At 38.5% G+C, this 13,722-nt stretch overlaps 1 protein-coding gene across 2 annotated transcripts in view; it reads right to left on the minus strand.

Moving 5' to 3' along the window:
* LOC131468975 (metabotropic glutamate receptor 7-like) overlaps nucleotides 1–13,349 on the minus strand; it is a 180,651-nt gene extending 167,302 nt beyond the window's left edge. Inside the window, exons 1-2 of one of the 2 annotated variants that reach the window (XM_058643722.1) lie at nucleotides 13,250–13,349; nucleotides 11,740–11,848 (exon numbers count right to left, since the gene is read on the minus strand). In XM_058643722.1, coding sequence (XP_058499705.1) covers nucleotides 11,740–11,848; nucleotides 13,250–13,251 — 111 coding nt within the window. In that variant the 5' untranslated portion in view covers nucleotides 13,252–13,349. Of the gene's footprint in view, nucleotides 1–11,739; nucleotides 11,849–12,685; nucleotides 13,147–13,249 lie in introns of those variants that run through there. The other variant, XM_058643723.1, reaches the window with a different exon arrangement.
* Nucleotides 13,350–13,722: the final 373 nt, after the last annotated feature.

Here is a 13,722-nt window from a genome sequence, read left to right on the forward strand (position 1 = left end):
AGCTGAAGATAACGAAATATCTCCTATAATGTGGAGCTTCAACATGAAACTGCTTTTTCAACTCCCGGAAACTTTTGCTCCCTTATTTCCCAATAAAGGTATTCAGTCCCTCTAAATCACTCGCCTGCTCTTCTGATGTTGTATTGGTTTTGAGGGAAATTAAATTTTTCTGAGCAGATCTATCCAGCTATCGTATGAAAAGAGAAATTGAGATGCAGCAAGAAAAGCAGTGGGTGTTTATGTACAAAAGCTGTGGCTTTCAGTGAACATTTAACATTCTTATCTTGCAGGAAACAGAGTTGCATCCTGCAGTGATCCATCATAAATACACATTTCTCATAAAAACCTGTTGCATTAATCTGGCAGTGAAAAACAATGAGGCTTTATCTCGGCGTGGCTTATTCGGCAAATAGCGAGGTACAAAAATCAGGAGCGTCAACAAAGTGAAAACAAACAGCAGTTGGATTGCTCTTCAAAAGACAGCATCTCTTTGATCAAACATAGCACTTTGAACACTGGGGAACAACTACAACCACAGAATTTGAACTGAAGTGACAAATACTTCAAGTAGCTCTGACACGAACCCCCTGGAGGGCCTGATTCTGTACCGATTTATCCGTGTTCGAGTCTTGGAGGAGGAGAACTCCATTGTTTTTATGTTGTGATTGATCATTGTTTTCATGACAAATCATATCATATTTGTCATAAAATATTAAATTTTAAAAACTGATGTGCATGTGCTTCTCAAGCAATATGAGGACAGTCAGCCAGATGGTGGCGCTGTAATTAACACCTATACCTTATTTAATTTATTTGTTCTTTGTACCATTGAAGTCTGCCATGATCTGCCATTTTAAAAGAATACTTCACCAATTTGCATTTAGCTTCGTATTACTAGAATAGGGGTAGTATTTTTGAAAAATTGTGCTTCCCAACCTCAGTTTCCCCTGAGTTGAGAAATATCTTCATTCTTTTTTTGTTGACTCGTAGGTGGACAGGACCTCATTCCCAGAATGTAAACAGTATCCGCCAAAAAGAACGAAGATATTTCTCAACTCAGGGGAAACTGAGGTTGGGAAGCACAATTTTTCAAAAATAATACTCTTATTCTAGTAATACAAAGCTAAATGTGAAGTATTCCTTAACGTTTTTCTGAAAACTGGCATTTTTGAATATTGGTCCAACTAATTGAGGACGACGTCCTTAAGTCTCGTTTTTTGGTTACAAATACTCTCAGTCTACTGTCATGGTAGACCAAAGAAGGCAGAAAATACTCACATTTAAGAACTGTAAATCAAAGAATTTAACCATTTTTTACAAAATTACAAAATACCTCAAATATGGGTTAATGGGAATCCCATCAATTTGCATGAACATGATCTGGGGACAACTTGAGCGTCATTAAAATCCAGTGACATGGGGACAAATGGTCGAAAGAAGAGTACACAATTATTGAAATAAGGCACCAAATGTGTTATGTGGTCTTATTATTCCTTTTAACAGAATCAAACAGGCTAAAATGACTTTCATTTCGGTAAACTTCGCTGTTGCGTTGTGCTACGTACTTCAACCAGGATCAATAGTCTTATTTTACATTGTGTAACCATGCTTCACATGCTAAAATGTGGATGCAAATGTGCCAAAGAAGGACTTGCATGTGCTGTCAAGAAACAACACAACTGTGTGGGATGAGAACATTAATATGATGACATGAAAGACCAAAGAGCATATGGGCGGATGCGGATAAAGGGATTTTTAAATCTTGATGAGACAAACAGTCAGCTCACAAGAAACAAATCGATTTAACAAAGTCCAAGAATCCATAATGTTTTGAGACTGTAGTTTAATCTTAATGCACACAGTTGCCGGGACTAAGGATTGCACTGAGATCGAGTGGGATTAGACGTAATCCTTCATATAATGTCACAGAGAAGTTGCCAGTAACCACAGTTTTAAGCAACGCCTGACATTTGAGGAGTGGCCTTTAATGATTTCTTAATCCTTAATTAAAACTTGGCCCATTCCAACCTCGAGCGGAATAACCATAGCTGTGCAACCAGAATGTAAAGTCACAGACAAAAAAAGGTGAAAATGTGCAATGAAAAGGGCAACTGTGCATGAGTGGGACAGACGAGATTGTCATCGCTGTAGACTCTGGAGGATTAAGCAAAATCCGACTGAGGGAGCTCTGTACTGTTATCCACTACTGTTAAATCATGCTACTACGTAATTTTATTAAAGTTTTTAAATGTTTTTTTTAATGTTATTTCAGTTCCTGAATGCAGGTTAGGTAACACTTGCATTAGCAGCAGAGTGCCCACGTGATGTAAGCATTCATATCAGGGCCTGTCATGACCTGATGTCTTTCGGAGAAATCACATGATGTGACTAGTTTTAGGAGATTACCGTGAGGATAAAAAGCGGTTGCTTTGTCAGTTTTTATATATTTTTTAAACCCTCTAATCTGGTACCATTCCCTGACACAGCACACAGCTGGGTCGGGATGTATTGTTTCTGATATGAGTTAAAACACAGAGAACACAATGATGTGAGCATTTCATGAGAGAAATATCTGCAGGAGGCTCGGTTAGATAAGGACACTCCTGAGCCTGGCTTCAATCTCAGTAAAGGCAGCACGTCACTTAAGATGAGTGCAGTTAGTTTCCTGCTCAAACATTTTATTTGAACCTTCTGACATAATGGGAGGCCTCGGCTGTGCATTATAAAACAGACAGGAGGCATAAATGATGTTTCACGTATCCCTGCTCATATGAAACACGGGGGGAAGTTAGCCTTTTAGACATTAGGAACATTACAATGTAGGGCTTTAACATGATAATTGCAAACAATCACAATAAGTTTTTAAACAGTATGTGCATGGACAAACCAATAACCATGTTAACACAGTTTTTACTGTGGAACAATCAACATAAATGTATTTGGCCATAAATGCTTAATATTTTACTGTGAACCACCACTTGACCATGCAGTTCTCACCGTGCTCACCATGTACTCGCATCTTTGATGAGCAAAGTGTCAAATTTCTGCACACTTTGTTCGATAATCAGTGCAGAGGTCTCTCAGGACATTTCCGCGCTAATGATCTGGCCATCTGACCATCGAGAAGGAAACAAAGGAGAGCAGAGTGCAATTGGAAAAGAAAGCAGCCTTCACATGAACTGAAAATGCCACGAAGGGGCTACTATTTATAGACATGGGACTGACAGGAAATGTGATAATCGATATATTGCAGGAAATCCAAAACGATCCAGTTTTATTTATAAAGCACTTTTCAAAACAATATGCTGTACAGTAACATTAAAATCCATAAGACATAATAAAACACATGAAGACATAAAACACATAAAAGACAGTAAAACAAGTAAGAAAAGTATTAAAAAAAGCGCAATAAGACACCAATAAAATAAGCACAGCTCATACTGTATTAAACGCACCAAGGAAAAGAGGTGCATTTTAAGAAGCGCTTTAAACACAGTCAGTGAAGAGGCCTGCCTGTTCAAGAAGTAACTCAATCAATAGATTGGGAGACACGAGGTAACTCAATCAATAGATTGGGAGACGCAACTGCAAAGGTCTGACCAACCCTGAGCTTCAACCTTGTTTCTAAGACAACCATGAGCATCTGATCGGCTGACCTGAGACGCCACAGACTGAAGAAGGGTGGAGAGGTAGGGTGGAGTGACACCACTGAGGGGTTTAAAGGTCCAGTGTGTAACATTTAGGAGGGTTTGTGGGCAGATATTGAATATAGTATGCTTGTAAAAGTGTGCAAAAATTGTTTGGTTTTTGTAGCCATAGAATAAGCTTTTTATATGTACTATAAGCAGGGGCCTGTGTTTGGCATTTTGAAGCAGTGACTATGAACTAAACATTTGCAAACTGAATAAATAATATATTAAAGCATACAATATTTATAACAGTTCCCACACCTTGGTTGAAATCAAATTCAAGCAGTTTCCAGGGCCAATTTCCTCAAATTCAACAACCGAATGTGCTGACACAGCTCAAGACGTGAAGGCCACTCATAAGTGCCGCTTCTCCCATGACGCCCACTTTTATTGATTTGCAGCATGCGCTGCATTTGGCCAAGTAATTGTCCTTGGGATCATGGGTAAGCTAGTCCACAACACCACGAGTAATTACGACTCGACGTCTTTCTGCGTAGGCCTCTTCTATGTACATCAGGTAATGCAGGGCATGAAACAGTAGGAAGCGTCGTAACAAACAAGGAACATATTTACCTAAACACAAATTCAAGCACTTTCAATGACCCATGTCAATTTTGGGCAATTTTCAAGGAACTGTGCCCTTGTAGCTCTGTATGTCGAAAACGTCATTAGCTGAGAGACAACTCAACGTTTTTATTGACAACGTCCTGGAAAACTGTAGTTCTCTGACATGCTTCACCGTCTGCTGCAAACTGCAGTCTCTCTAATTCTTTCACTCTGGGCCTTTAAACATGAAAAACATTAAATAATAATTATGCTGTATGCACAGGTGGCCAGTGGAGAGAGGGCAGACTGGCCAAATGTGCTCACGGTTGTGAGTTCCAGTTAAAAGCTGGGCAGTAGCATTTTGGACTAACAGCCATTGTAAAAGGGAAGCCTGACTAGCCCCAAAAAGAGCACTGCAGTGGTCCAAACATGTTGGTAATGAAAGCACGGGTCACCTTTAAGAAGCCATGCCTCGACAAAACAGATTTAATCCTTGGTAATTGCCTAAAACGGGGAAAAAAAGCAGGATTTCACAGCAGAGCTAATTAGGAAATCAATCATAGGTACCACTGGAACTGTTGGAACAGTTTTCGATTTTCTTTTTTCATTAAAATTCTGAAAATGTGATGCCATCCACACTTTGACGTCAACAAACACCATATACAATAATTATTATAATTATATATATATGTGTATATATATATATATATATGTGTGTATATATATATATATATATATATATATACACATACTTATATATATATAGACATATATATCTTTTCACCACTGTCCACAATATCCTGCTGTCAACTTCTTCCTCTGCCGGTTAACTTTTGTTCACAGCACTCTCATTCCTGTGATAAGTACCAGAGCAATGAGTCATAAAGAAGTGCCACGGGTGAGTAAAATCTGTTTGGAGTGCCATATTTTTAAAATCAATACTTATACTTGATATAAGTGTACTACTGAAAATGTTGCAATGTACCAATGTATCAATGCCAGTGTGCAGGACTTGTTTGCTGTTGAAGCTAAAATCTTGACATTTGGCTGCAGCATGTCAATAATTATAACTCAGAAGTCAGGAAAACGACATATTGCTGTATCAATATCTTGTCACACCCGTAGCTTTACTATAATACCATGGTAAAGATGCTTGAATGCCGTTTCTCAGAAATAATTGCAGCTCATCATCATCAACACAATCCATGATGCTATTAAAGGCCATTGATCAGCCTCACATTGTAACCCAACTGAAAATAATAGTGGCTGAGGCATGTTCATATGCAATTTTACTGATAAGGTGAAATCCATTAGAGCCTCTATCAACAGCAAAGCCAATTATTCTGGTGTCTCTATATCCACAGCAAGATAGCGCTATCCACGCTAACCCCAGAAATAAAAGAGGAAGCAAGAACACGGAAGAAGACAACAGCAGTAAATACATGACAAAACCCAGCCTGTTGCATTTTTGGACTGACTGAATCCATGCTCTGTCAGCTTTTATAATTGAATATTTTGAAGTTACTGGATGGTAGAAAGACAAAAATTTGACACTAAACATGGTACCAACCAGTCACCAGTTAACCTAAGCAGAAAACTGCTAATTCTAAAGCACTGCACCAGAGCCAGAGCCAGAGCCATAGCCGCAGACACACTTATTTAGACAGAGATATTTGATTTGGCAGAGTTATTTACACCGTATACCCTTTCTGACACAATCCTCCCATTTATCTGGGCTTGTGACAAGCACTAGGAGTACACTGGACGTGGAGTCAATTTAGATTAAACATTTGCGATTGGCTACCTTCAAACCGACAAACCCTCCACTTACAAGCCCAATTTCCTTCTGCTCAGCCTATTTAAAATACTGTTAATGAAATTTTTGAATAATGTGATATTTGACTCAATCATCAATCATCCTGCTTCCTCCAAATAACCATGCATGCTTAAAAAAATAAATCAATAAATAAAGGATTTTAAAAGGACAACTATGTGATGCTTGAAAAGACGCAACATCCCTGATGCAAAGCCTTCTATCAGGCTTCAATTAAAGCATGAGCTTGCCTTTTCACATTCAGTGTTTTACCAGGTTGGGCTCAGCTCCCAGGGATTCAAAAATCATCTGATCCAAGAATCTTATTACACTGAAAGGGGAGTTTCACTCTAAATAGCGAGTTGATTTCCTTTCACCGGTGGATGGCTGCCTTGACTGTCAACAAGAGCTATTACTGAGCTGTCAAAACAGTCATCAGGCGGGTTGGTGGGGGGGGGTGGGGAGGAGGCATCCAGCTGTGTCAGACACGTACACATCTTTCACATGCTGAGACACCTCACATACACACACGCTCAATAGAGGTCCAATGTCACACCATTGACTCAAACCCTTATTTCATTCTAATTGGACATGTGCTTGAGAAACACACGCAGCAGTATCTATTTCACAACAGGCCAACACAGCAGATACTACACTGTAGTACCCTTTCTTTCTTTCTTTTTTGGAAGCTACGCTGGTTGCTTCCCAAAAAAGATTAAAATAAATGCTACACTGCTGCACTAGAGACAGCAGGCTGTTTATCATACCTCTCCCCTGAATGTGAACACATGCAGGTCCATGTTCTGCATTTTCCAAAGCAGCTGGATGTCCAACACGATTCGGGTCTCAGTCAGATCACTGTGGGGAACGATGCACGCGAACGCCTCATTAATCAAATGTGTAGATCAAGTTTTATTGCAAACAAATAGATGAGCACATGCAGTGAGGCTCATTAGATCTCGGCGCAGCCTCACGGTTCTCTCTACATCTCTTTGGGGCCATTTTGTGCTTTAGTAAATAGAATTGTAGTGGAATATTAGAGATTAGATTTGATAAACACAATGACATATTGTATTTCTCTGTTACTCATGAGCACATATCCTCCTGGCTTTTTATTCTCCCACCCTGTTCAGCTCATGTCATTTCTTCCACCGCTTTATTGTATTATGTTGTAATGGTACTGCCCTTGTTATTATCTGTCACACCTGTCCTCTAAAAACAAAACAATAAACTCTGATGAAATATGGCTGTTTTATTTCCATTAAAAAAAAAAAAAGAAAAGACCTTTACTGTCAGAGACAGTATGGGGTCCCTATCTGCAATGGCTCATAGTGTCAGAGATACTCAATAATGTGCTTTATTGTACTATTTTTCAGCTGTACCTGTGACATGGCTTGAGGGATGGCAATGTCAGCCTTTCTTTTAGTACCAGTTTGGTTCAAATTGAAATATCTCAACAACTATTACATAAAAAATGCTGTAAATTGGCTGGGGGCGAAACATACTAATGTTTGTGATCTGAGGGCTGGCCAATAAAACAACAATACAGTTTTCTTCACACATATGGCAAATGTTCAATATGTATATGTTCATTGGGTGAAAACACTGTAAGTACAACACAAACAATTTGTTTTGTCATCTTCTGCCCATAAACACGTTTAAACCCATACTCACTACCAAGCAAAACAGTCTTTAACTACGTAAATATTTATGTACGCAAATGTGAACTTTATATCACGAGTAGACACAGGACTATATGAAGATTTCATGTCACAATTATTCTGTCAAAAATAACTCAATAACACAAAAATATGCTTTAAACACTTAAATTGCCTCAAAAACACAGTGAAACCTTACATTTTGGGAAGAAACAAATAGCACTTTATCATCACAGATATGATACATATTTTTCATGAACATTTTAAAGTGGAAAACTAAAATCTTCTATTTTGCATAATCTTCTACCATGTTTGTGCAACTTTCCAAACGAGCAAACCAGCTAGAGCAAGTATATTTACGTTTGGAAAAAGAGGCTTACTATGCAAACAAGGAAGAATGACATCCTTTCTGGTATAAAAAGGCCACCGCAGTTCCCAGGTGTGTAAAGGTAAGGGTGAATGTAAGACTTTTTGATTTGTTACTTTCTGTAGATTCAGAATTAGATGTCACTAATTCTTGTAAATAATTCTTGGTCCTGAATGACTTATAAATTGAACTTGGAATTTAATCAAACCTTTAGTAGCCTGACTCCGATTGAGATTGAAAGTGTGGAAGTCCTACTGCCAAGAGGCGTGTACACAATTGGATCTACAACCAATTAGACCAATGATCTGGATGACATGCCGTTTTCTATGAGCGATGGCATCTAATGAGCAAATCACTCAAAATAGAAACAACAGCCAAATTGAAAGATAGCTGCTCTTTGGTAGCTGCCATTTTAGATGCATACAAATTCTGCTGAACTTATTCTCTCATCTTCGTGATAAGCCCGCTTCTAGTGCGCCAGGGGGGAAAAACCCACCTTGGTTTGGTTCCCTTTTTTAAGGGGATTCTGAAGTTAGCCAAAATGACATCGTTGCCAGAGGTGTCTGCAGAACGAAAGCAAATAGCTCGCTGTGGTAGGGAGCATTTCCAAGTCACCCATGTAACATTTGAATGGCCATTCACAATTATCCTGATAATGTAAATCTACCATGATCAACTTTTATGCCTGTCCAACCCAAACGTGATCTCCAACACTACCTCCATGTGTCTTTTGCGTTAGTATAGACATGTGTGCAATACTGCCTCTAGTGCAGTGTACTGTGTGTAGTGCTGAGCACCAAATTGCAGGCATCAACAAACATGGCGACCACTGAAGAGGTTATTTTACTGTGCTTGATCCAAAAGTGGATTTCGTGGAGGTGGAATGTAAGAGGAATATTACTGCTGATGAGAGATATCGACGATGGGCGTAATTTTTTTAATATTTCTGTTTGTTCGCCGTGAATTTTGATAACGTGCTGTGGTTTAAGCACAGCGTGCCATTGAGTGAAGTCGAGTGCCTGGCTGCAGGGATAAGCCAGCAAGCTCTGGCAGCATGTTTTAAATTGGGCACTGCGACTGTAGCGAGCTTCTTTGTCGTTTTACTGACTGATTGGACTATTGACCCCACAATTTCCTGTATTGCTCGGCTCCGGACGAAATGATCGCAAAGCATGGACCAAAGGCTCCATCCATCTCTGCTTTTGAGTATAAATGGGCCTTTAGTGTGAGTTGCTTTCAACTGGAAGGTTGTGGGTTTCAATCCCGGCTCTGCTAGTCTGCATGCCGACACCTAATCTCATGTTGCTCCTGATGGCTGCGTGTGAATGACGTGTGATAGAAAGACATAACAAAACTGTAGTGTAAAACAGCTTTGAGGGACTTATTTTTATTTTTTTAATCAGATCTATGACTAGTTGTGTTTAGTGCTAATAATGCACATTTAGCCTACTAATAATAATACTAATAACAAACAGGGAGAACACTAGTAGACTAGCTTCATTGTAAGCACATTACTACACTGGCGAAAATACAGTATATGCTATTTTTCATGCAAATGCCACTGCCATTGTTTTAAGGTAGGCTGCTGGAGCTTTATTTAAGCTACATTAATTCCCTGTTCAAGCCTCATCCAGAGGTAATGTTGCCTATAAAACAAAGACAAATAACAGTGGAAACTGGGGGAGTTCCATAACACATGCTGGTGGGGCAGGTAACAAGAGAAGGGATACTCAGTTGCAGAGCTGTGTTTCATTCTGGCCCAAAGCCCCGTATCCTGCTGAGGCACCTCTAAACACCTAACAAACAAAATAGATAAATAAATAAACACAGGGAATTCATTGCACAGCTCACTGATCCAAATTGAATTTCTGAATTTCTGCACAAAAGCGAACATATTTCTCCCATAGACCATGCATTAAAAATGGATTTAGTCTTCCGAGTCCCTTCTGAAGCCATACCGGGAATGAGAATATATTGAATAGCCACTATGAGGCTACTCCACTGGTTGCAAAAATAACTCAGTAAACATTTCCCTGAGGGGTTAATGGGCTCAATCACTAGTTTCAGCTCTTCTTCAATTGATCATGATGTCAATTTAGTAAATTATGCTCTCATTTAACTACGACACATATGTGTGAAAGCCACATGGCAGAATAGTGGTTAGCACTGTTGCTTTACAGCAAAAAGGCCCAGGTTGGTGAACCTCTGGACACTCTAAATTGAGTGTAGGTGTAAATGTGAGAGAGAATGGTTGTTCATCTCTGTATGGTAAATGGAAGACAAAGGGCTTCTACTTCCCACTTGATTTATAACATCAGTAAACATTTTCCTAAGGAGTTAATGGGCTCAAACACAGGTTTCAGCTCTCCTATAATTGAACGTGATGTCAATTTTGTAAGCAGCCTAGTTGTAGGTGATGCCTACAAAACTTCCAAATACCGCAGACCAAATTGCAATACTGGAAGCTTCAAAAGTTCCAATTATGTGGGTGACTTCAAGACTAATACTTCCCCTATATGCCCTCTTTCAAATTTCTGTTTCTATTTTAATAGATGGCATTAAAATGACAATGTGAAGAATTATACAGATCTATTATTTAAGATAAAGGAATGTGCTCTGTACTCATCTTAAGCATTTATGTAAAATGGTGATGTATTTTATATTACCTTATACTTAGGGGTGAAATTGGATTTCATATCTAAAACATACTCAGAGCATTAAAAAAGACGTATCACAACTATACGATATTTTTGAAAATAATGACACATTTCTTTAATATTATGGCACCTGTGACATTTATTTGGTTATGTTACAGTAGTTTTTCTACATACTTGACTTTTTTATCCCTCAGTGGGATGAAGAAGGGCACTTTTTTAGTACATAGGACAAGATAGTTAATGTCCCTTGAAGGTTCTCCACACTCAGTTTGCCAACCATTAATGGGTGACAGCGACCACCACTGAATGTTAACACCTACCAATAAAATGTTAGGCACACAAGAGGAGAAATCGAAATATTTGACCTGGCCCATTTCTTTATATTTAAATAAGAGTATAATCTCGATTTTTGATCCACGTAAATCAGTCAGTTGGTTCCAAGGACTTATACTAGAAAACACTAAACCTCAATGTGCAATAAATCCAATGTGTATAAAGTGTACACTTACGGTGTTTCATTTTATAGTATAGTTTAATATTTGTGTTTACAGTTTTTTATATTTATGTGGCTCAATGTGCTGCGAGTGAATGGGTGAATGGCAAAACTGTAGTATAGAGCAGCTTTGATTGGTCATCAAGACTAGAAAAGCACATAAATACAGATCATTTACCATAGAGTCAGATGTAATGTCATTTTCTTCAGATGTGCACTTGTAATGTGTAGTTTTGAATCATGATAAAATAAATCTATATAGGTAATCAGTTTAGTAGCTAATTGTGATTGTATTTTATGAATTAAAATAAAGTTTATTGACCAAATTTCACGACACATCATCAGCAATGAACCCCAGGATACTGATCTGATGAAACACCCCACCAGGATCGATATAGCCTTGGGCTGTGTCCCTCAGCCAAGTGGGTGGTTTTATAGTTTCACCTTAATAAAAATTTAAAATTGGTTGGTTTTTATGTACCTAAAATCAAAGGAAGATTTTAAAGTTTGACTTACCCCTGACCAGCACACATCAGTTGTTAACACCGCTAGGTAGCTCTGGTGAGGCCATTCAGGACTGGAGACTCTCTGTCTTGTTTCAGAATCCATAGCCAGAGGTAGAGTCCTGTGTTCCATACACCACACAACAATAAGTTAAAATATGACATTGTTATTAACGTTTCTACATTTATCATCAAAATGTACTTGCAATATCAAAAGTACTGGTCAGTATTGATGACATTATTCAATTTTTAGATACTGAATAACCAAAGCAATAGTGTTGTCAATAGATTTAGGGAGGACAGTCTGGATTTTAAATGAGCCAAGTTTTTGTAGCTGCACTAATACGCAGCATGACTAGAAAAACAAGGCATCCATGTACTGGCTACACACAGAAAAGTGCAGCTGCTGCTGCTGCTAATAAAGTAAATATTTTTCTTCTGAATGGTCAAAAGACTCCAAGTTTGTGTCAATTTCACTTTTCCCTGCACAGGCATGTACCAGAAGTTCCTTGGCAACAAAAAACAATTGATGCCGCAGGGAAAGGGCAGAAATATTGCAGATAGACATTCAGCTATGCATTTAAGTGATATGGGGCAGCTTTATTTATTTGTTACATTCATTTTTAATTTGCAGAGACTGAAAAGCATATAGTTCCAGCACTATTTTTTCCCAGTCCAGAAATGTTCTGAAAGTTTATTCTTTTGCCAATTTATGTCAGTGCAATAAGTTAAGACTGTGCACTTTGACAACTGAGATCCGAGAACAATACTTTGCAGTTTCAAAACTGATATTTTGTTGAGAATAAATTAAATTGTCTCATAATCACTGTATCACCATGCCATCATTATCATGGACAAATGGTATCCTTTTATGTGTTATGGGAATGGTCACCCTAGTTGTCAAGTTTCTTAACTTTGTTTTTAAAGTTTACGTTTTGAAGAAATAGTAAATAGTTTACCTTCTGTTGGGCCACAGCAGTGTGGTGGAGCTACAGGCTACTCAGACACTCTAAGCTAATTCAAAGCTAATATGTTTTAACATGTAAGATGTACCTGTACATGTTATGTGCTACAAAAAAAAAAACATTAATACATAACACTTAGTAAAAGACGGCTACAGGGAGAATTATAATATATAAAAACTGTATAAACTGTGGTTAGAGAACAGCATTTAAGCCTTTTGGTAAGCTAAACGCTAGTTTGGCTGTTACTTGTTAATGCTGCTTACAGTTAAGCTAGCTGGTTAACAGTGAAAGATCGATGTCAGTGGAAAACGTAACAAAACTAAAAACTGGTAGAACTTGGTAGAAACTTGGGAGAGCTGCCGCCCCATGTTGAGGCGACAGTCCTCACAGCAGGCGGCCCAATTCGAATCCCGCATCGGGCAGCCCTTTCCTCCATGTCATTCCCCTTCTCTGCCTCCCCATTTCCTGTCACTCAACACTCTACTGTCGATTAACGGCAAAAGCCCAAAAAATATACTTAAAAAAAACAAAACTAAAAACGTTGAATATTAGACTTACATTCGAAACACGGCTCCATGACAGTTGGATGGAAGGACAAAATGGGTGTTTCAAGGGAGCAGGGCATGTTAACTGCAGAAAAGCAGTTGAGCATTTTAGCCAATGAAGAACAATTTCAATTTCGAAAATACCACCACGTGACTACTTCAGGAGATAGTTACAGGGTGTGTGGTTAGTCTTTGGCACCATTATTTCAAAGGTTTAGCTCGACCAGCAAAAATGTAGTCAAGGTATGACGCTTTTCTGGAACTAAAGCATTCTTTCTTAGTAAGCCTCTCCCAAACTAATATTGGATTGTGTGATGGGTCTTTGCCAAAATTGGTTTAATGGGTGGGGAAAAAAAGGTTTTCTTAGTTTCCAAAGTCACCATGGCAGCATTGCTTATCTGGAATGGGGCACTGGAGAGAATACCAAAAAAAAAAAAAAAATTATTTTATAAATAAATAGGAAATGGCGCCATCTGGTGTTTCTCT

This window comes from Solea solea, chromosome 11, assembly GCF_958295425.1.
Source record: "Solea solea chromosome 11, fSolSol10.1, whole genome shotgun sequence".
NCBI classification, from domain to species: Eukaryota; Metazoa; Chordata; class Actinopteri; order Pleuronectiformes; family Soleidae; genus Solea; species Solea solea.